This window comes from Lepus europaeus, chromosome 12, assembly GCF_033115175.1.
Source record: "Lepus europaeus isolate LE1 chromosome 12, mLepTim1.pri, whole genome shotgun sequence".
Taxonomy (NCBI): Eukaryota; Metazoa; Chordata; class Mammalia; order Lagomorpha; family Leporidae; genus Lepus; species Lepus europaeus.
The window spans coordinates 95,059,693-95,077,899 of NC_084838.1; the positions used below are offsets into that span (position 1 = coordinate 95,059,693).

General features: G+C 53.4%; 1 protein-coding gene across 2 annotated transcripts in view; it reads right to left on the bottom strand.

Annotated features, from left to right (window-relative positions):
• Positions 1 to 2,422: 2,422 nt before the first annotated feature.
• The window catches only part of PTCH1 (patched 1), a 53,976-nt gene continuing 38,191 nt past the window's right edge, over positions 2,423 to 18,207 (bottom strand). For both annotated transcript variants that reach the window (XM_062208548.1, XM_062208549.1), the window contains exons 16-24: positions 17,167 to 17,309; positions 15,211 to 15,394; positions 13,615 to 13,895; positions 11,602 to 11,739; positions 9,671 to 9,813; positions 6,180 to 6,279; positions 5,415 to 5,666; positions 3,428 to 3,983; positions 2,423 to 2,676 (exon numbers count right to left, since the gene is read on the bottom strand). In XM_062208548.1, the coding sequence (XP_062064532.1) occupies positions 3,429 to 3,983; positions 5,415 to 5,666; positions 6,180 to 6,279; positions 9,671 to 9,813; positions 11,602 to 11,739; positions 13,615 to 13,895; positions 15,211 to 15,394; positions 17,167 to 17,309 (1,796 nt within the window). In that variant the 3' untranslated portion in view covers positions 2,423 to 2,676; position 3,428. The remainder of the gene's footprint in view (positions 2,677 to 3,427; positions 3,984 to 5,414; positions 5,667 to 6,179; positions 6,280 to 9,670; positions 9,814 to 11,601; positions 11,740 to 13,614; positions 13,896 to 15,210; positions 15,395 to 17,166; positions 17,310 to 18,207) is intronic.

Genomic DNA, 18,207 nt, shown 5'->3' on the forward strand with positions numbered 1-18,207 from the left:
TAGAGAGTTTGTACATTTTCACCTTCCAAGGTTTAAAATGAGAACCACACTAGGTCACACATGGGAACTAATCAACATTTCACAATCGCTTGGAATCTCCACTCGCTCTCACTCTCTTAACACTGTGAAACATTTGCTTCTGCTTGCTGTGGTTTACAATGACAAGTGTGCCTCACTCGTGTCTCAGCAAAGTTCCAGACATTATGGATTCATCACATATAAATTCTTTAAAAATATACTTCTGTCAAAAGACTTGATGACTACTATGTACACTACAAAAATAAATTTTCATATAAATAAATTATATGGCATACTTTTATCTTTGTAATTGAAATGACACAAAACTCATTTCCACCCAAATCGGCAGACAATGAGACCCAGTTTGAATATTTATTTCCTTTAAACTCCTTACTCTAAAAGCTACCATGAGTCCTTAATGTAAATGTCATATACTCTGAACTATTTAACATTAGTAAGCACTCTATACAAATAAAAATTCTGTTCAAACGTAAAACATAGATGTAATAGTGTTTCCAATAGAAATAAAATCCCTGCATTTTTTGTTATAAACTGGCATGACAAATACTGTAGGAAAACATTCTTATGATACAAAATTATAAATATCAGCAAAGATTTTTTTAAAAAAATTAAAACATCCAAATGAACAAACGAGACAGACAAAATAAAACTACTTTAAAAAGAGAGAGAGCGAGCGCAAGAATTCTAGTTGCTGGCCAGCCCCTGAGTTCTCCCTTTGTCAATGTGACTCAAGGAGAAAGTTCTATGCTGTGCAGAAAAAAGGGGCCACATGAGCTGGTGCACCCCATGGGCTGAGCTCAGGAAAGGGGCGAGGGGGAAGCTGACTTGGGAATCTTGCATCGTCTCTCTCCTCCATGCAGAACTGCGGTTCTCTGAGCAGAGCTGGGTACTGGCTGACACAGGCACCAGGCGAGCAGCAGGGGGGGCAGCTGGGGACCCCAGCATATTAGCGCATACACCTGGCAGCCCTGCTGGCTTCCAATCAGCATCTTACGGGTCGGTGGTGAGTATTAGGTCTGAGGTCACTATGCTGCTGGCAGTACTGGGGGCCCGGGGCCCGTGTCTTTTTTTGGTGCCTACCAGGAATTGCTGTGTGTGCGTGCTGCCTACAGTAGCTTAGGCTTCGGCCGGGGGTGGGAGGGGGCACTCAGCCAGTCCCTCTGATTTCTTGGTGTCGAGACAGAAGGGGAGCCGGGCACCCAATGCTTGCCTGGCATTTGCTGGTCTCTGGCTCAAAGATGAAGAGCACCCAAACCCCAGAGGAGGAGAACAGAATCAATACAGAAGCAAACTTTGACGCCTGGCTGAGAGCCACCCTTCAGTGGGGCGCATGCAACTAGCACCCCTCAGCTTCAATCAATGCCCACCCAAAGAACACCAGGAGTGGCGAGAGGAGGGGGCTCAAGTTTCCATCTCTTTGGCAAGTGTGCACCCGCGACATCAACTCACGGAGAGAAGAGCCCCTGTGGAACTCATACCCTCCAGGCCTTGGGACCCTGGGTCACTGACCCGAACGCTCACTACCACCTACTAGAGGTGCAAACCGACCCAGAAAGCCCGGCTCGGCTGTCCTCTCTGTTCCAGAGGCCTGGATGAACAGGGCAGGTTTTGCTGTCTGGAGAGGAGGGCCAGCCTTGTAATCTGCTCTTAAATTGTGTGTGTGTGTGTGTCTTTGTGGGTCCTGAGAGGGCCCCGACACTGCCAACTGCCTCATGGCCCCAGTCAAGGCCCTCTAATTAATTATCTGACGTCAGTGAAGACGGACGGATGTCAATTCTACCCCGAGGTTCCAACATCCATCGCACCACGGTCCAAGCTGGGGCAGTTGATGGCACCCAATGCTCTCGGGAGGTGGCACGGATGTGAAGGGAGTCTGGTTTCTCCTGGGCACCTCCGGAGGCAGATGTTTGGGCCAGCGCAAAGCAACCAAGAGTTCTTGACTCTTGCAGGCTGATGGGGCGGAGCCCGCTGAGGGTTACAGACAGGAAACGGGAACAAACAAACAACAACAATCCTCACAGTACAGTACATCGGGAGACCGCACACACCACCCCTGGAGAAGCTGCTGGATTTGATGTTCTTTCTTCATATCTGCTCATCAAATGACAAAACGTTACCACGCATAGCGTGTCTGAAAGTTAACAGTAACATTTGATACTACCACAGGGTTGTGATATGCAAATTTAAAATATTTTAAACAGGAACCTTTACAAAATAATCCTATTACATAAGCAATATTTGCATAGAATTATACAGGTAAATTATACAATATTTAAGCAGCAGCAACATGCTGGAAATTGAAGACTAGGTTAAGCTTGGTTGTGGCACAGGGACCGACGCACAAACAGGTAGGGGCCCGCTGTGGCCTCCCCCCCCTCCCCGGCCCCGCCCCCGCCCCAGGGGCAGGAAGGGAGAAACCCCAGATGGCGCCACTTTACACGCTCTGTCCTATATTACATGTGTACACCTCTTAAATATTTATAGAAATATTTCACAACATAATACAATCGGTTACAGTAACAGTGAACTGCTGTCTGGCCCTCGCGGCTTCTCCTTCCCGCGGCTCCAGGCAGTTCTGGAAAGAGGTGGGGGCGGGGCTTCCAATCTTTGGCCTCTTTGCTTCAGATTTTAACGACCCTTTAAAAGGAAACAAACAAAAAGAAAAATAAAAGAGTAAGTACCAGGTGTACAGGTCCATGCTCATAAAGAACAGACTGGCCAAAGTGATGGATCTATGGTGCTGGGGATCCGGATGCCAGGAGGTGGGCTGGGCTGAGGGCACGGCAGGACTCCAGAAACCGGATGACTACTCAACCCCAGCAGGTGGTCCTCCACTTAGGAGGGTCCCACTTAGGCAGTTTGCCACTTTCCTGGGTTTCTTGGAGGTGGTCTAGGCATTTCCTGCATTTGCAGGTTCAGGGAGCCTGCCCTGGTTCTTCAATAATAAAGACCTACAAGCAGGGGCCGGCACGGTGGCATAGCGCATTTAGCTGCCACCTGGCAGGCTGGCATTCCACATGGACACCAGTTTGAGTCCCGGCTGCTCTAGTTCCAATCCAGCTCCCTGCTAATTATAACGGGCCTGGGAAAGCAGTGGAGGATGGCCCAAGTGTTTGAGCCCCTGCCACCCTTGTGGAGACCTGGATGGGGTTCCAGGCTCCTGGCTCTTGGCTTTAGCCTGGTATAGCCCCAGCCTTTGTGGCCATCTGGGGAGTGAACCAGCAGTTGGTTTAATTACCCCTCTGCCAGCTCACAGTGGGGGAAAAGAAACCCATCTGGAGGTGAGCTGCTCCCCCCTGGAGAGGCAGCCTGGATGCATTCCAGGGTCGGGTCTGGGATGCGCTGATGCCCCTGGGGGCCCCCAGCCGCCGGTTCTCGCTGCACGCACCTCAGTTGGAGCTGCCTCCCCGGGGCTGCTCCTCACACTCCACGTCCTGTAGCTCTATGACCTCCACCTTGGAGTCCCTCCTCTCGCAACGGACGTGGAAAGGCACGTGGGGATCCTCGAACAGCCCGTGGTCAGTCTCTGGGTAGCCCTCGTAGCCAGGGCAGAGGCCCCCTCGGGGGTTCCGCCCCGCTCCGGGCTCCGGCACGGGTGGGGGGTGCACGGCCACAGTCACGGAAGCAGACGCCGTCACAGTGGTGATGGGCTGGCGGTAGCCCGGCACGCTGCCGGCCCCCGCAGCACTCGCCGTGTTCCCGGGGTGGTGAGGGCGCGCCCCGCGGGGGCCCAAGCGGTCCCTGTGGCTGGGGCCAGCGTGCCCTTCAGTAGAAACTTCAAAAGCGTCTCTGCGCGGTCTGTAGGGGGGTGGCCGCAAGCCCTCTCTGGGGGCATCCCTGCGGGGCTGCTGGCTCTGCCGGCCGGGGGACAGGGGCCCTGAGTCCAGGTGGGGCTGCTGTCGAGGGTTGAATGGCGGGTGATGTCGCGCTTCGGGATGGACCACCTGCAGAGGGGAATGCTGGTTAACATTGGCCGGCAAGGGAACAGGGGGTTCCCCCGCCCCCCGAAAGCCCAGGCAAACAACAGTGCCCTTTGACCCCTTCAAGGAAAAACCCCTTCCTTGAATGACCTCCAGGCCATGGCAAGAGAGCGCTTTCTTTGGATCCTAGTCCCAGGCCCTCTCCCAGAACAGCTGGCTGGACACGTAGGGCTATTGCCCATAAAAGCAGAGCTGTGGTCAGAGAGCATCCAGCTGCTCCCCTTCCACCATCTGCTACCCCACCTTGCTCCGTCTACCAGACCCTGAGCAAAAAAAACTCCACCACTGCTGGCCCTGGCAGGACTGCCTACACCTACACGCACAGTGGTGGCGGTTTCCATCTCCACGAGCCACAGGACCCGAGCTCACGGGCCACGTGTGGCCGGCAGCTCCTGCACGGGCCAGTGCCCACGGCGCTTCCACCATTGGGCAGCGCTGCTCTGCCCGACTGTTAGGAATCTGCTTTCTGGGTCTAACACAAAGCACGGAGCAACACAGCGGCCACGTCAATCACAAGGAGCGTGACCAACTTCAAAGTGGTTCAGCTTGTACCTATTTTTAGGCTCCTGCTGAACAAAAGCAGATTCACGCTGCAACTCAGCAGGCATCGTCATGGGGGGTGAGGGGAGGACAATTCGGGTTATTCAAGGAAGGGCTGCTCTGGCCTGGGACTGGAATACCCGTTTCCTGGAGGGACTGCAGGGGGCCCTCAGGGCAGCAACATGAGCCCCACAGCCTTCCTGGGTCTTCCATGCGGAGTGCCTGGTGGTGGGGGTGGCAGCGGTGGGGTGCGTGTATGTGTGCGTGCGACCACCTTGGGATGCACGGGGTGCAGGAAAGGGTCCAGGCTCCTGCTGACTCCCCGAATAACTGCAGGCTAAGACTCAGGGGTGTGGCTCTCAGCTCCTCTGCTCCTTCCAGCCACCTGGAATAGGAGCTTGGAGGCACGGTAGCTTATAGGAAAGTCTTAGAATAATAATAAGTGAAAAATACAACAGAAAAAGCCAAGAGATTAAAACCATCTCTCTGCTGGTAATAAAAATAGCAATACATTGGGAAAAAACACACACAAAAAAGTATCATTCTAAAGCCATAGATGGTTGAGAAAAAAGGAGACAGAAGGGGTGAGGTGGACAGGCAGGCTTTACCTCTGGCCCTAGAACTCACACTGGATTGACCCCAAGCGACACAGAGCAGCCTCACCCCGCCCTGCCCTAGAGGGATCCCTGTGAGTTCACACCTTAGGATGGAAGGTGACATTCTTACAGTTCAGGATGGCACAAATGTTGGTCTGAGTGGCTCGGGCCACTCAGAGGGGGCAGGGGCTCCGCTGGGACCACCATGTCCACGGCCACGGGTGGGACAGACCCTCCCTTGTACCCTAGGGCGACTTACTGTGGAGCGGGCGAAGACCGGGTTTTCCGTGGCTTCCACGATCACCTGGTGGGCAGGGCCCCCAGCACCCCGCTCAGCCTCGTAGTGCCGAAGCTCCTCGCTGAGACCCGACACGGTGGTCTGGGAGCTGTATTCCGAGTCGGAGGAGTCGGAGTTGTTGGTGTGGCTGGGGGGCACGGCAAACCGGACTACTCCAGGGGGTGGCTCAGGGGAAGGGGTGGGCAGTCGGTGAAGACCATTGGCGGGAGACACCTGTTTGAGGGAACGCCACAGGAGAGGTGTTACGGTCCGCTCACCTGCTGGCCACACACTCCAGGTTCAAAGCACGGTGCTATCCGGGGGTCTGTGTGCCCTGCCTGGGGCCCCACATTCCATGCTGCACCTGCCTCCCCTCGTCTCTGCCATGTGAGACACCCTCAAGTCCCACGGCTGGACGTGCACTTTTTACTCTTTGTCAGCCCACAGAGTCCTCTTGAATGCAATGTTTTCATTGATGTGGCCTCAGGCTGCTAACCGGTTGGTTAAAAAAAAAAAAAAAAAAAGAAGGCAGCCCTGTACCCCACCCCTCCCAAAGGTATTAAGTGGGAGAGAGGGAAAAAAAAAAAAAACAGAAAAACCCATCGTGATTGATTGAGACACTTCCGAAAGCCGTAAATAAAGCAAAGGAGGAACGAGCTGCTTAGCATCTAAGTGCAGAGTGGCTCCAGGAAAGGCGGCCCTCGGGTGGCCCGGGGACCGGACCTCATGTCCAGCGTGGCTACTGACCTCAGGATAGGGTCCAAAGAAAGACAAGAGGACTGGCAGCAAGACCAGTCCGTTGAGAACGCCCAGGATCGTCAGGATGGCCAGAACAGCAAAGAAATACCTGGAAGACAGAGGAGACGCGGGAACGTTCGCTGTGAGCGCCGGAAATGCTGCTGCCCGGGATCCACGCCAGTGCCCCAAATAAACACCACCCACTGTGCCGAAACCCGCCGCCCAGCAACGACTGCTGGGATTCAGCACGGGTGTGTGTGTGTGTGTGTAACCTTTGTGACTTTCACTCCTACAATCCGCACCCCCCAAGCGTGAGTTCACAAAGGGAAGAAAAGAGAAACGGGTCTTAGGATGTGCTGAAACCTCATGGCATGTAACTTATTTATGCCTGTGCTACAAGGAACACAAAAATATGGAATTGGAACCGAGTGGCGGAGCCGGGACTCAGCCCAAGAAAGGAGCACAATGTGAGGCCCGGTGCAGTGGGAGGGGCTGCCCCAGCAGAAGCAAACAAATGAAGCGAAGGGTGTAGAATTGAAACAATTTAGCGCAGGAGGAAAAGCCGGGCTGCTTCTGCAGGCTGCTAATCCACTGTGAAATGCCTCTGCATTTTAGCGCAGACTCTCTAATTAAGTCTCCGGTGGTATCAGGTGAGGCTGGCCCAACTTTCTGCCGAGAAGTCTGTGAGTTCCGGTTTTAACCAAGTGGCTGCAATGGCGACCTTTTTTTTTTTTTTTTTTTTTTTTAGACCACAGGAACCAGCTTTTCTGCAAAGCAAATGCTCTGCCCCTTCTGTGGGAGCCGGGGGCATTGTGCTGGGTGCGGGCGCTGCACAATGGCGGGGCTGCTCCGCGGGCCGAGCTTTTGTGGGACAATTTAGCATCTCTGAATACTCTTGTTTTGCGTCAGCCAATTCAAACATAAAGGCTGCAGCGCCATGGCACAAGAGGGGCGCGCACAGGGAGTTCTGCTTTCCCACCGCTGAGGGCTAAGGTCTGGGACCCGTCACGAATGCCAAGGTGAGCCTGTCGGCCAGGGACGGCGGCTGGTGCACGCGTTTCTTGAACTAATGATTTCTAGCGCAACGCTGACGGAAGGGGCCCCCGGGTGGGCGAGAGAGTCTGAGAATATTCTGGGAAGATATCTGTCTGTTAACAGTCCTCTGGGATCATAAAACGGGACAGACACCCAACTGTGCCATGTCCATGTAGGCTTCACCATTACATGAGAGCAGAGAGGATCCCTATAAAAATACAAATACCTCACAGCTATTGTAAACACCAGGAACTTCTGAGCTACATTAGTATGAAACCAAGCAGCCAACGTCTTGCACTAATGTAAACTGCTGGGACTTTCGGCGGAGGCATTAAGACATTTGCATCCCATCCATCTAACCTTAGCATAAACAGACCAATTAGATTTCTGACGGCTTCGTGTATACAATGTCTGCTCATTTGTTGGACCTCAGAGAGGGCTTTATCAGGTTAATCCATCCCGTTCTAGAAAACGGGAAGCCCTTTTAAGTGCCTTACACAGGAATCAAGGTATCTCTGGAAGGCAGCGAGCAGCTGCCGGGGAGACGAGAGAGCCCTGCCCTCCAGGCTGCTGGCCGGGTGGCTCCCCGCCACCCCTCCCCGCAGCTCGGGCAGCACCCCAAAAAAGGCTGCGCCAGATCCTGATCGAACTGCTGAGCTCCTGAATCGCCTGTGGCCTTGTCTTTCCCCCAAAGGCCACAAGCCACACAGAGGGGCGCGGGGTCCTAGCAGCTTGCTGTTGTGGGGCTCAGTACATGTGCACTGGATGGGAAAATGACTCTGCAAGGGACACCCTGGTACATATGGGACCTCCCCACCATGAAGACCCAATACAAATGTCTGAGTAAATGTAGACAAAGGAAATAAAGGAAAAGGCAGAGTCAATGAAGGGTTTCCAATAACACAGACCAAAACCTGCTCCCAGGTCAGGCAACCACCCATTCGGCATTGGCAAACCAGATTTGACTAATTGGCTCATCGACTTATCAGTGGTCTGTACTGGGAGGCACACTCTGCCCCCGCCCCCAATTCCCACTGGTGTGGGAAGGGGGCTTCGGATGGTTTATGGGGAGGGACATCATAGTTTGCAAGGTGCTGGGCTACACTGCCATAGCTATTCCACCGCTTAATTCATCCTGTACCAAACCTCAGGGAGCAAACCCTGGCAGGCATTCTAGAAGGATGAAATCCCACAATGCTGAACTGCCCAGTGGGCTGTGCCATCCACCAGCCAACGGACTGAGCTGTTCTCTGTGACACTCCTAGTTGAACTCCTCTTCACTTGAAGATCAGAGGTGTGTGTCTCCCTCCCCAGCGACCCCCAAAGGCACACAGACCAGCGTCTCTTCTTAGACTGAGGCAACCCAAATGAGCCCATGGTCGCTGACATTTGGGTCTGCCCTGTCTAATTCTGCATTAGCTCTCACTTCTACATGATCTTGACCTTGCCTCTCCACACAGCCACAGCATTCCAACCCAAGAGTGGCTGTCACACAGAGTGCCAAGGCTGTTCAGAGGAGATGGTCTCTTGTTTGGCAGTTCTCCAATTCTTCCCAAAAGGAAAACTCACTCTGCGGATAACATCACAAAGTCACATCCTTAACTACATCTACCAGAAAGGCCTTGCCTTGAGACTCGAAGACAAGTGTCCCAATTAACCTGGCTTCCCAAAAATGGACACCAAAGTCAAATGCTCAATGCTTCTCAAATCTTAGCAGGGACTCAAACATGAAATCTGGGCACGGTATCTTCCCTCCTTGTTTGTTAAGAATTTATTTATTTGAGAGGCTGACAGATAAGACCTCCCATCTGCTAGTTCATTCCTCAATGCTTGCCAATGGCTGGGGCTGGGCCAGGCTGAAGCCAGGAGCTGGGAACTCAGTTCAGTTCTCCTATGTGGGTTGCTGGGAGCCAACCACCTGAGCTCCCCCTTGCTGCCTCCCTGGGTGTGTGCTGGCAGGAAGCCGGAACTGGGACAGAGCCAGGACAGGAACCCAGGGGCTCCGATATGGGATGCAGCTGTCCCACACCGGCAACCTGACTGCACTGCCCCTACCTTCAATTTCACTACAGGTGACTGTTTTAGGTATTTGCTAAGTTTTTCTTCCTGATGTTCAGAAAGGGACGAGACAGAGGTCAAATTCAGTCAATCAACAGGAACCCCAGTCATCTCTTTGTGCACCTAATTCAACCAATGATGGGAGGGTTGGCGATCCTCTGGCTCGCTCCAAGCCATAGATCTGCTTGTGCTGCTGGCCCTAAACTGTCCGTCTCCTGTCTTGTTCAAGAGATCCTAGAAAAAAAGTTTGTCTTTGTGCCTCTCAGCATATTTCTGAGTTAATGAATTCAGAAGGAAGTGATCCCGGTGAAGAGTTGTCACAATCTCCCAGACACAGAAGGAAATAAGCAACAGCAGTCACACAAGCTGATAGCGATGGTGTCTGGCTCCCCGACACTCCCACTTACCTGACAATGAAATCAAACTCCGACCCCGCCAGCATCAGCACCCCCAGCAGAGTGGACACGGCGCCGTCCAGGACCGGCGCGAACATGTGCTCCAGGGCCAGCACGGCCCGGCGGTTCTTGTCCCCGATGGCGGTCAGGAAGGCCTGTGACCCAGAGTGGGGAGATCAGACAGTCAGCGTTGTCGTCCCTGCACGCAGGAAGCTTCTCACACCTCACCACCCGGCTCTTGGCTTGCATCACCGGGACTGTTCAACTGGCCGAATCTAAGCTTCCCCCGAAATGGCCTCATTTTCCACGAACTTCTTGAAGACCTCCTGTATGTCCTTACCGTTATGCTAACTAGGAAAGGAATTTCTGTCACTGTTTCCAACAAGTATGTCTGTAGTACATTTAAGCACCACAGAGGAATCCTAAGGAAAAAAAAAAACTATAGGACTGTAAAAGTTGCTCAAATCAAGCTTGTTCCAATAGCCAGTATGCGCTTGCTGGAGTGAGCCCTGCTGTGACAGGCTGCTGGCTGCAGGGTGGAACCCAGGGCCACTGCATGTGAGTTTCTGTGGAAACAAACCATCACCTGGTGTGTCATCTTCAGACCAGGAGGCCGGAAGGACCAACAGGTGCCTGTCCTAGAGCGCACAACGCCTATGTCGCGTAAACAGCAAACTGGCGGGAATGCAAGCAGTTTTCTTTGCCAACCTCATTCCACTGTCTTAAAGACTTTGGGAGAGCAGTAACTGCTCACTTGAAATGCAAAATTTCATGAACAAGATGATTAAGGACACCACGTCCTGTATGTGTCTAGTGCTCTTCGGGAGCCCAGTAGCTCGAAGTCTAAAGACCATGGTTAGCGCGTCCATCATAACAATCTGCTCTCATACAGCCTTGTCTGCAGATGGTACCTCTTATGGACTGTTAACTCACGTGGGACTATTTCCCTTTGCGGAAGAAATGATATCAGTGTTATGTGTTTTCTAAGCTCTAGGCCGGTAGAATTAAAAAAAAAACAAAACAAAACAAAAAAACAAAAGGCAGTGTTAGAGATGACAAAAGCAACGCTCAAAGTAATTTGGTCCAAGTCCAGACGATGCTAGGTTTCCTAGCTGGGGCATCCCAGACACCAGTATTTATTATTATTCCTGAATGCCCATCAACAACTCCATGTACTTAGGCTTCAAGTACATCTGTAGATGGACATAATCGACATTTACATAAATTACATTTACATTATGAGGCTTTGGATAATTCTCTGATAAATACATTCCATGTGTCTGTCTCTTAGAGTAAAGAAGCCTCCTGAAGTTAAACTTCTTCCAACAAAGCATTTGCAATCAATGCAGAGAGCCAGAGAGCGCGCGAGAGAAACCATTCTTGTTGAAAACACCGCTACTTCTCTCACTCTCTGTTGTCATGAACCGCGAGGCTAGGAGGTGGAAGGAGCTGGGTGAGCTTGCGCGGCAGAGCCAGCTCTTCAGCCTTCGCTCACAGGCCCGAGAGGACACCCTTGGCAGCCAGCTCACCTCCCCATCAAGGCCATCCCCACCAAGCCTGAGAGTGTGGTGTTGGTCTAGCCCGGCTTCATCACTGGCTGTCAAAGCGTGCGTGGCCACATGCACACTCCACATGGGATCTTCCTGGGAATAAAGTCTGTGAGCTCAGGACCCATGGTAACGTGAATGGTGGCCAATACCCAATGAGTGGAGTCCACACTGAGGACAGCCTACAGCTGAAGAGGGCCAGTGACCTGCCATGCGCTTCTCCTTGGACTGCCCAAGAAAGAGACCCAGGCACACTGCAGCCACTCTGTGACTCCTGTGCTGTCTGAAGCCCCTGCACCGGGACGCATGGGGCTCCGGGAAGGGTCCCACTCGGAGGCTAAGATAGCTAGAGATGCCACCCTCTCACCCACTTTTTGCAGGAAGTGCCGTCCATACCAAAGCAACGTGAACGGTGAATTCCACTCCTATGCCGACAGACGCGATCAGGATGACCACGGGCACGGCGCTCAGCTTGATGCCGATGAGTCCCATCATGCCAAAGAGCTCGACGGTCATCAAGGCCAGGACCATCACCTTGGAGAAGACACACAGGGCTTAGCGGGCAGGCAGCAGGGTCTGCACCCAAGGGCAGGTGTCCAAGTACCAGGGGGGCCTCCCGTGAGGTGGAGAGCAGAGAAACGCCACCGGTGCCCCCAGCACTAACTTGCGTTGACGTTTGACAGCTGTCTTTTCCTAATGCAACTTCCTGCTGGGAAGGGGCACCAGGACAGCCAATTGTAAGGCTGAGGAGGAGGAGGTGGAGGAGGAAGGTGAGGACATAACAGCAAACAGTCTGTTTAGTCCACAAAGATATTTCAAAAACATCATGGAAAACAGAACGCTTTGTTTTGGGGCAAGCATTTGTTGAATGGAAGGAAATCCATTTGCATGTACCCATCACATGGCTTCCAATTTCATATGCAGTCAGCCCTGTGCCTTGTTGGATTCAATTTCCATGGATTCAACCAACCATGGATGGAAAATAGCGAGGGAAAAAAAAAAATCGCACCTGTACTGAACATACTCAATCATTTTCCCCCTTGTTGCTCCCTAAGCAATACACCTGTTTACACTGTATTAGGTGTTGAGAGTAACCCAGAGACCATGCAGTATGCGAGACAATGTGCTCAGGTTCTCTGTCATTTTCTGAAAAGGGACCCGCGTGTGTGCAGATTCTGGTACCCGCGGGGGTCCAGGAGTGAGTCCCTCCTCCTCACCCCGCCAGCGGTCAGCGGGTGAGGAGTCGGAGACAGCTGGTCACTAGAGATCAGCCGTTAGAGGTCACTCTACGGCTCCTGACTGGGTTGAGCATTCAGAGCACGTGGGTCGGATGGGGCGTGGAGGAGTTCTTGTGGGTAAAGCAGTTTGGCTTTTAGTGGGAGAGCCCGCAGGTGAGGTGGACATGAGTGGGGAGCAGGTTAAGGGGGGCCAGAGTACAGGGGTCTGGGGTGCAATTTGGGCAAACCAAGCAAACCCACGTCTAAGCTGGAGCTTCTGACTTTGGTGTTCGTTGGGAAACTGTGGGGAAATAGAAAAACCTGGGAGGTGAGATTGCTCTGGCCAGTAGGCAGAGGTAGGGGGAGGGGCCAGACAGAAGCCCATCTACAGCTAGCTCTACGTGGCAGAAAACAAGGAGCGGGTGCTCTTCTCTCCTCTGGGGCAGGGGGACGATACTGAGAGATGGACCAAAGACTCACAGATTAAACATTCACCTGCCAGTGTACCTGCTGCACAGAGTTACGGTGTGAAAACAAACCCTGCGCCCTGCTTCTATCCTCCCGGCGTGTTAAAGGCCACACCACAGGTCACGGGACTGAAACACTGCCACGGCTTTGTCGGACGCTAAGACACTGACTTCCGGTTTGGCAGGAAGCCAAAGTGCAGGTGAGTGACAGCAGCACATCACTTCCCCGCAGGAGCTAAAACACACACTGGGCACCCTAAGCCCACTTCCTCCGTATCCCACCGTCCTGAATGCTATTTGCCCTGCCCCGTGAGATAGGCACGACCCTTCTACCTATTCTTAGGTCTGGAAGGAGGTCACAAAAATGACACTTTAAAACTAAAAAAAAAAAAAAAAAAAAAAAAAAAAAGAGAGAGAGAGAGAAGTTTGTGTGTTTTTATTGAATACGTGCTCAGAGCTGTTACGGAAAGCGTGCTTGAAAAGCTCCCTATCTTCCACACAACGGTTTTAGAGCTGGGGGTGGGGGGAGGGGGGCGCAAGCCCAGGGCCATCAGACACTCCACCTTCACCACGAAACTCACCCCCCCACCGGTAGAATAAATACGTTACGGCTGATGAATCTATACCCGCCTCCAGAGGCCCAGACATAAACAAAAGTTCCCGGCTGCAGCAAGAGCTATGCTGAAAGGAATGTGACTTCCACAAAGATCCTTCTAATAACTCACAATGATCCCGGCTGTCCAGGGGTTCAGGAGGAAGACGGCGCACACGAGGAACGTGCAGGCCAACACCACGCTGATGGACAGCAGCAGCCAGTGGCGCAGCCCGATGTACTGCTCCCAGAAGAGGAAGGGGTAGCCGTTGGGGTAGCTGGACAGGCCCAGGCTCGTGTAGTTGTTGCAAATGGCTCGCACTTTCTCGATCGCTTCCACAAAGTCGGAGGTGTCTCGCAAGCCGTTGAGGTAGAAAGGGAACTGGGCGTACTCGATCGGTTCTGCGGCGGGGACTGTGCGGAAGAGACGTGGGGGTTAGCGGGGGGGGGGGGGGAGGAGGGAGGGGGCCTCTCCCTGGACACCACCATGGAAAGCAACCTGGCCAGGGGGTGCCCCACTTCTTTAGGCAGGAAGGGGCTATACCCGAGGCCCGTTTCTGGGTCAAGTGTTTACCTAATGTACACAATAATCAACCTCGAATTTGCAGAGGGGGTGCTGGGGCGTGGGGAGCCTGTGATCCGTGCGTTTTTCCTCCCCACCTTTGATCTTCACCACCCCAACGCAGAGTCTTTTTGCGGAGGAGGGGGCTCTAAACTCAACTTAAATTCCAGGGAATTTTTTTTCCCCTTTTTAAGCGGGGGCAGCGGCCGTTGCACTGGCACACACTGTTTCCCTCGATCGCTTACAAGGGCAAAATGGATCGAGAGTCATGCTTTGCCGAGAAAAGTGCTTAACTTTCTTATCCTTTTAGTGAACACATAAACTTCAAGCGGCCGTCCTTGCTTCTTTTCTAATGCTATGCTAAGTCTTCGGCAACAGCCGCAGAAATCCTCGTACAACAAGCATTTAGTTACTGCCGCTGTGTGTTCCAGACCCTTTGGGGTCATTGAGTTGACTTGCTAAACATGATTTGCCCTATTATAATCTCAACTATAAATTTTCATTAAGACACGTCTTGGCTGCTTGCCACAAGGCTCTGGGCTTTAGATGCCGGGGAGCACAAGTCGCTCCGGCTCCGGCCAGGTCTGCAGAGGGACCCGTGTTCTTGGCCACAGCGTGAGCTCCCACCACCTCGAACCTAAGTGCAAAATCAGGCCCACACAGAACCACCTCGCCAACTCGGGTCGGAGACGGGGAAGTGGACGTGGGGGTGTACACAGACTTTTCCGCTCCCAGTTTAAACAGCCCTGACAGACTACAGGTGCTTGGTGGCTTATGGGAATGACCCAGTGTGCCAAAAATCCCTTCAACACCAGGGTTGACAAAGTTAAGATAAACACATAATCCCCGGCGATAAAACTCGGCAATAGCCGAGTAACAGTCGACGTGGAGGCGGCCCCGACGTTCACACGGAACAGCTGGGAGTGAACTCTACAAAAGGAGATTAGAGACTCTGCCTTTCTCCACCGTGATGGAGCGCGGGGTGTATTCCATTACACACCCTCATCTGTCTCCCCGGGGTTTTAAACCCAAAGAAATATATTGTGCTGTTTACACTTTTGAACTCTGGGCAGTGTCAGGGGCCGAGGGCTGTGGCCCAGCTCTGCAGGACGGGGGCGGAGCCTCCCGAGGGCTGCCCCGCCCCCGCCCCGCCCCCTTCCCACTTACTTCTCAGCCTGGTTTCTGGCATGTAGTCAGCTTTGTCGTGCACCCACTCGGGCCGGTGCGGCCGGATGTTGGCCTGGGAGGCGGCGTAGGCCACGGGGTCGTTGCTGACCCAGGCCGTCAGGTAGATGTAGAAAGCGCTGGGGTTGATGATACCATCGGCATCCACCAGCCGCTGTTTCGTCAACTGCCAGAGGGGGAAAAAAAAAGGGAAGCCCTTGAGAAGGGGGCACCCGCGTGGCCAACAGAGAACAGAACGCCCACTGTGTGGAAGGCTCGGGAACCCCCGCTCAGAACAACCCTCCACGGCTCCCGACACCCGCTGGGTGTTTCTAACAAACACACCGTTTCTGCAGATGGCCCCGGGAACCGGCCGAGGCAATTAAACCTGAACACTGAAAAGACCGAGCGCAGCCAAGGCCGGGAAGGAACAATCTGGAGAAACATATTTATAGGAAGGGCAGGGGACAGAAAACCTGGCAAGATTCCCCATCCGCGTCTGTGTGCAGTTAACCTCTTGTTAACACTGAAGGAAATACCGCCCAGTAAATGGAGGAGAGCTATAAAAATAAAACAACATCTGTATAAATTTTGCTAACACTAGCCTCCTATGACCTGTGGATTCGAAAAATGCCCATCGCCACGGAGTGGAAGAGGCTGGCGGTGGGGAGGGGGCCCAGCCGGGGTCCTGCCCGGTCCCCCGCATGGGCCAACCACATTCCCTCTTGCCGCAGGTCCCGGGAGCCGTCTGGCCGAACGTGTGTATATATTTTATACACACAGAAACATTTTTTTCCTGTTTACTTTAGATTCAGGCCTGGTTCCAACGCTTATGGTCTTTTTTTTTTTTTTTTTCCTAAACGAAATGAAAAACACCAGTGACAGCAGTTAATAGAGAAAGAGCGAAGTTAGAGTGAGCGAGCGTGGAGGAGCAGGAGACTGGATTTCAGGGATCTGGATTCAATTAATCCCAGGGTACCATAACAACTGTATGTCTTCAAACCATCTCTGGAAAGACGGAGCACAGCTCGCGGCCTCCGTGCGCGCCCGCGCAGCCCTCTCCCGCCCAGGCCGAGGACTAGGCTTGGCCCAATCACACAGGTCCCTGCTGCCCATGGTCCCCCAGCTCCAGCCCACTCCGGCCTGCAGGCAGGCTCCTCTGCCCACACACTTGTCAGAACTGACAGCCTGCTGCACGCTGCTATAAAGCCCGGCGTTTCACACTCCATAATAACTCCCAACAATGTACTTTGTAAATCTGTCACCTTGAATGCCAGCAAGAAAGGGGAGACAATAAACAGAGCTGCAGAGAAGATCATTAGCATGACGGTTTTGTGCCTGAAGGTGAAGCCAGCAGGCTACAAAGAGCGGGAGGGAAGCGTGCGCACACACACCCCTGGCCACGCCCCAGGTATCTAACGTTAATACTGGGCTATCAGTGCTCCTGGGTTTCCAGGAGCTGAGCTTCCGTTTGCCCCCTGGGCCAGGGCAACCCAAATTGAGTCACTGGCAGAACCTCTCTCATTTCCCAGCTCAGAACCTCTCTCATCTCCCAGCTCAGGTTCTACTCGTGCAAATGATGGCCACCTGCCCAAGTCAGAAGGCACGCAGGAGCAGCTTGCTGACGGCGCCAGGGTCGGCACTACCACTTGAAAGAACAACATACAAATAAATCTCCAGGAGCCTGCACCGGTTCTGCTTTGGAGGTGGAGAACCTGCCCACCTCTCCTAGACAGAGGGGCCGAATGAGGCGTCCTGGCTTGCCCAAGATCACACACTTTGCTGGGGTGGGATGAAGTGAGTCAGAGCCAACCCAACGCTCCTGGTCCTGGGTGGGCTCCCCACGGCCCCGGGGGTCCCCAGCCTGCCAGGCTGTAGTGCAGCAGCTGCCGGCCCGCACCCCACCCCCGTCTCCGACCCCGGCCCCGGCTGCTCCCTCGGGGCGCAGCAGGAAGGTACCTGACTGATGTCGATGGGTTTCTCGCGGCTGCCGGTCTGCACCAGGAGCTTGTAGGCCAGAACCCCGTCGTCCGATCCGTTTTTGTAATTGTTCGGCATGATTCTGCCTGTTTCCCAGTCACTGTCGAACGCATCCTGGAGCCCTAGGAAAGGCCGACGTGTGCAATCCATTACAACTCGGAACCACGGTGACCCTGGAGCTGACGGTGGGGGCTGCAGGCGGGACAGGGGACCGCTGGCCATCCATCAAAGCCCTCTTTGGATTCTACTTCCACTCCAACTAATACGATTACATTTTTCGTGAATGAGTTGCAGGTTGCTAATCATCACTGCCTACAAGGGGTGGTGGTGGAAGGGATGTTTGTGTCTAGGAAACAAATGCGCGTACTTTAGCTTAAAAAAAAAAAAAAAAAAAAAAACAACCTCCCCTTGGTTTCCGTCCACGCCTCTTCCAAGAGGAGAGCGAAACGCACACCGGGCTCATTAACCGCGTCATGCCACAGAGGGTGCTAAGCCACGGGCTCTTGCACACAACCAGAAATTCCACTCGGAGGGGAGGAGAAACCCATCCAGGCTCCCGACTTCAAACAACCCCTCTGCAGCTCCTGGAGCCCAGGGTGAATTTGTTCCATCTGGTCGGCTTGTGGAGCTAATACACGCTGCGGGCCCTGCTGCCAGGTTGTGTAAAGATCGCAGCCAACACCTCTTCACTCGACTGTTCTCTTCCTCTCCGAGGAGTGGGAAGGGAGGGATTCTGGGGTGTGTGTGCGTGCCTGTGTGTGTGTGCGCGTGTGCGCCCGCCTCGACGAGGGGCAATCCCTCACCGGGTTAACTTGGATCAGACGTAGAACAGGAAGCCACAGGCCAATACAAGGAGGCTCTGTGAGAACAGATGACAAACCGCAAGCTCCGGGGAGGGTGGTGTGGGGAGTGCTTTCTGGGCTGGGGGATGGGCAAGCCCACCAGCCCACCACACACAGCTGCGCTTGGGCCCTGTAATCAAAACCATCATCACAGACGGTTTGGCTACAGCTGTAAAGA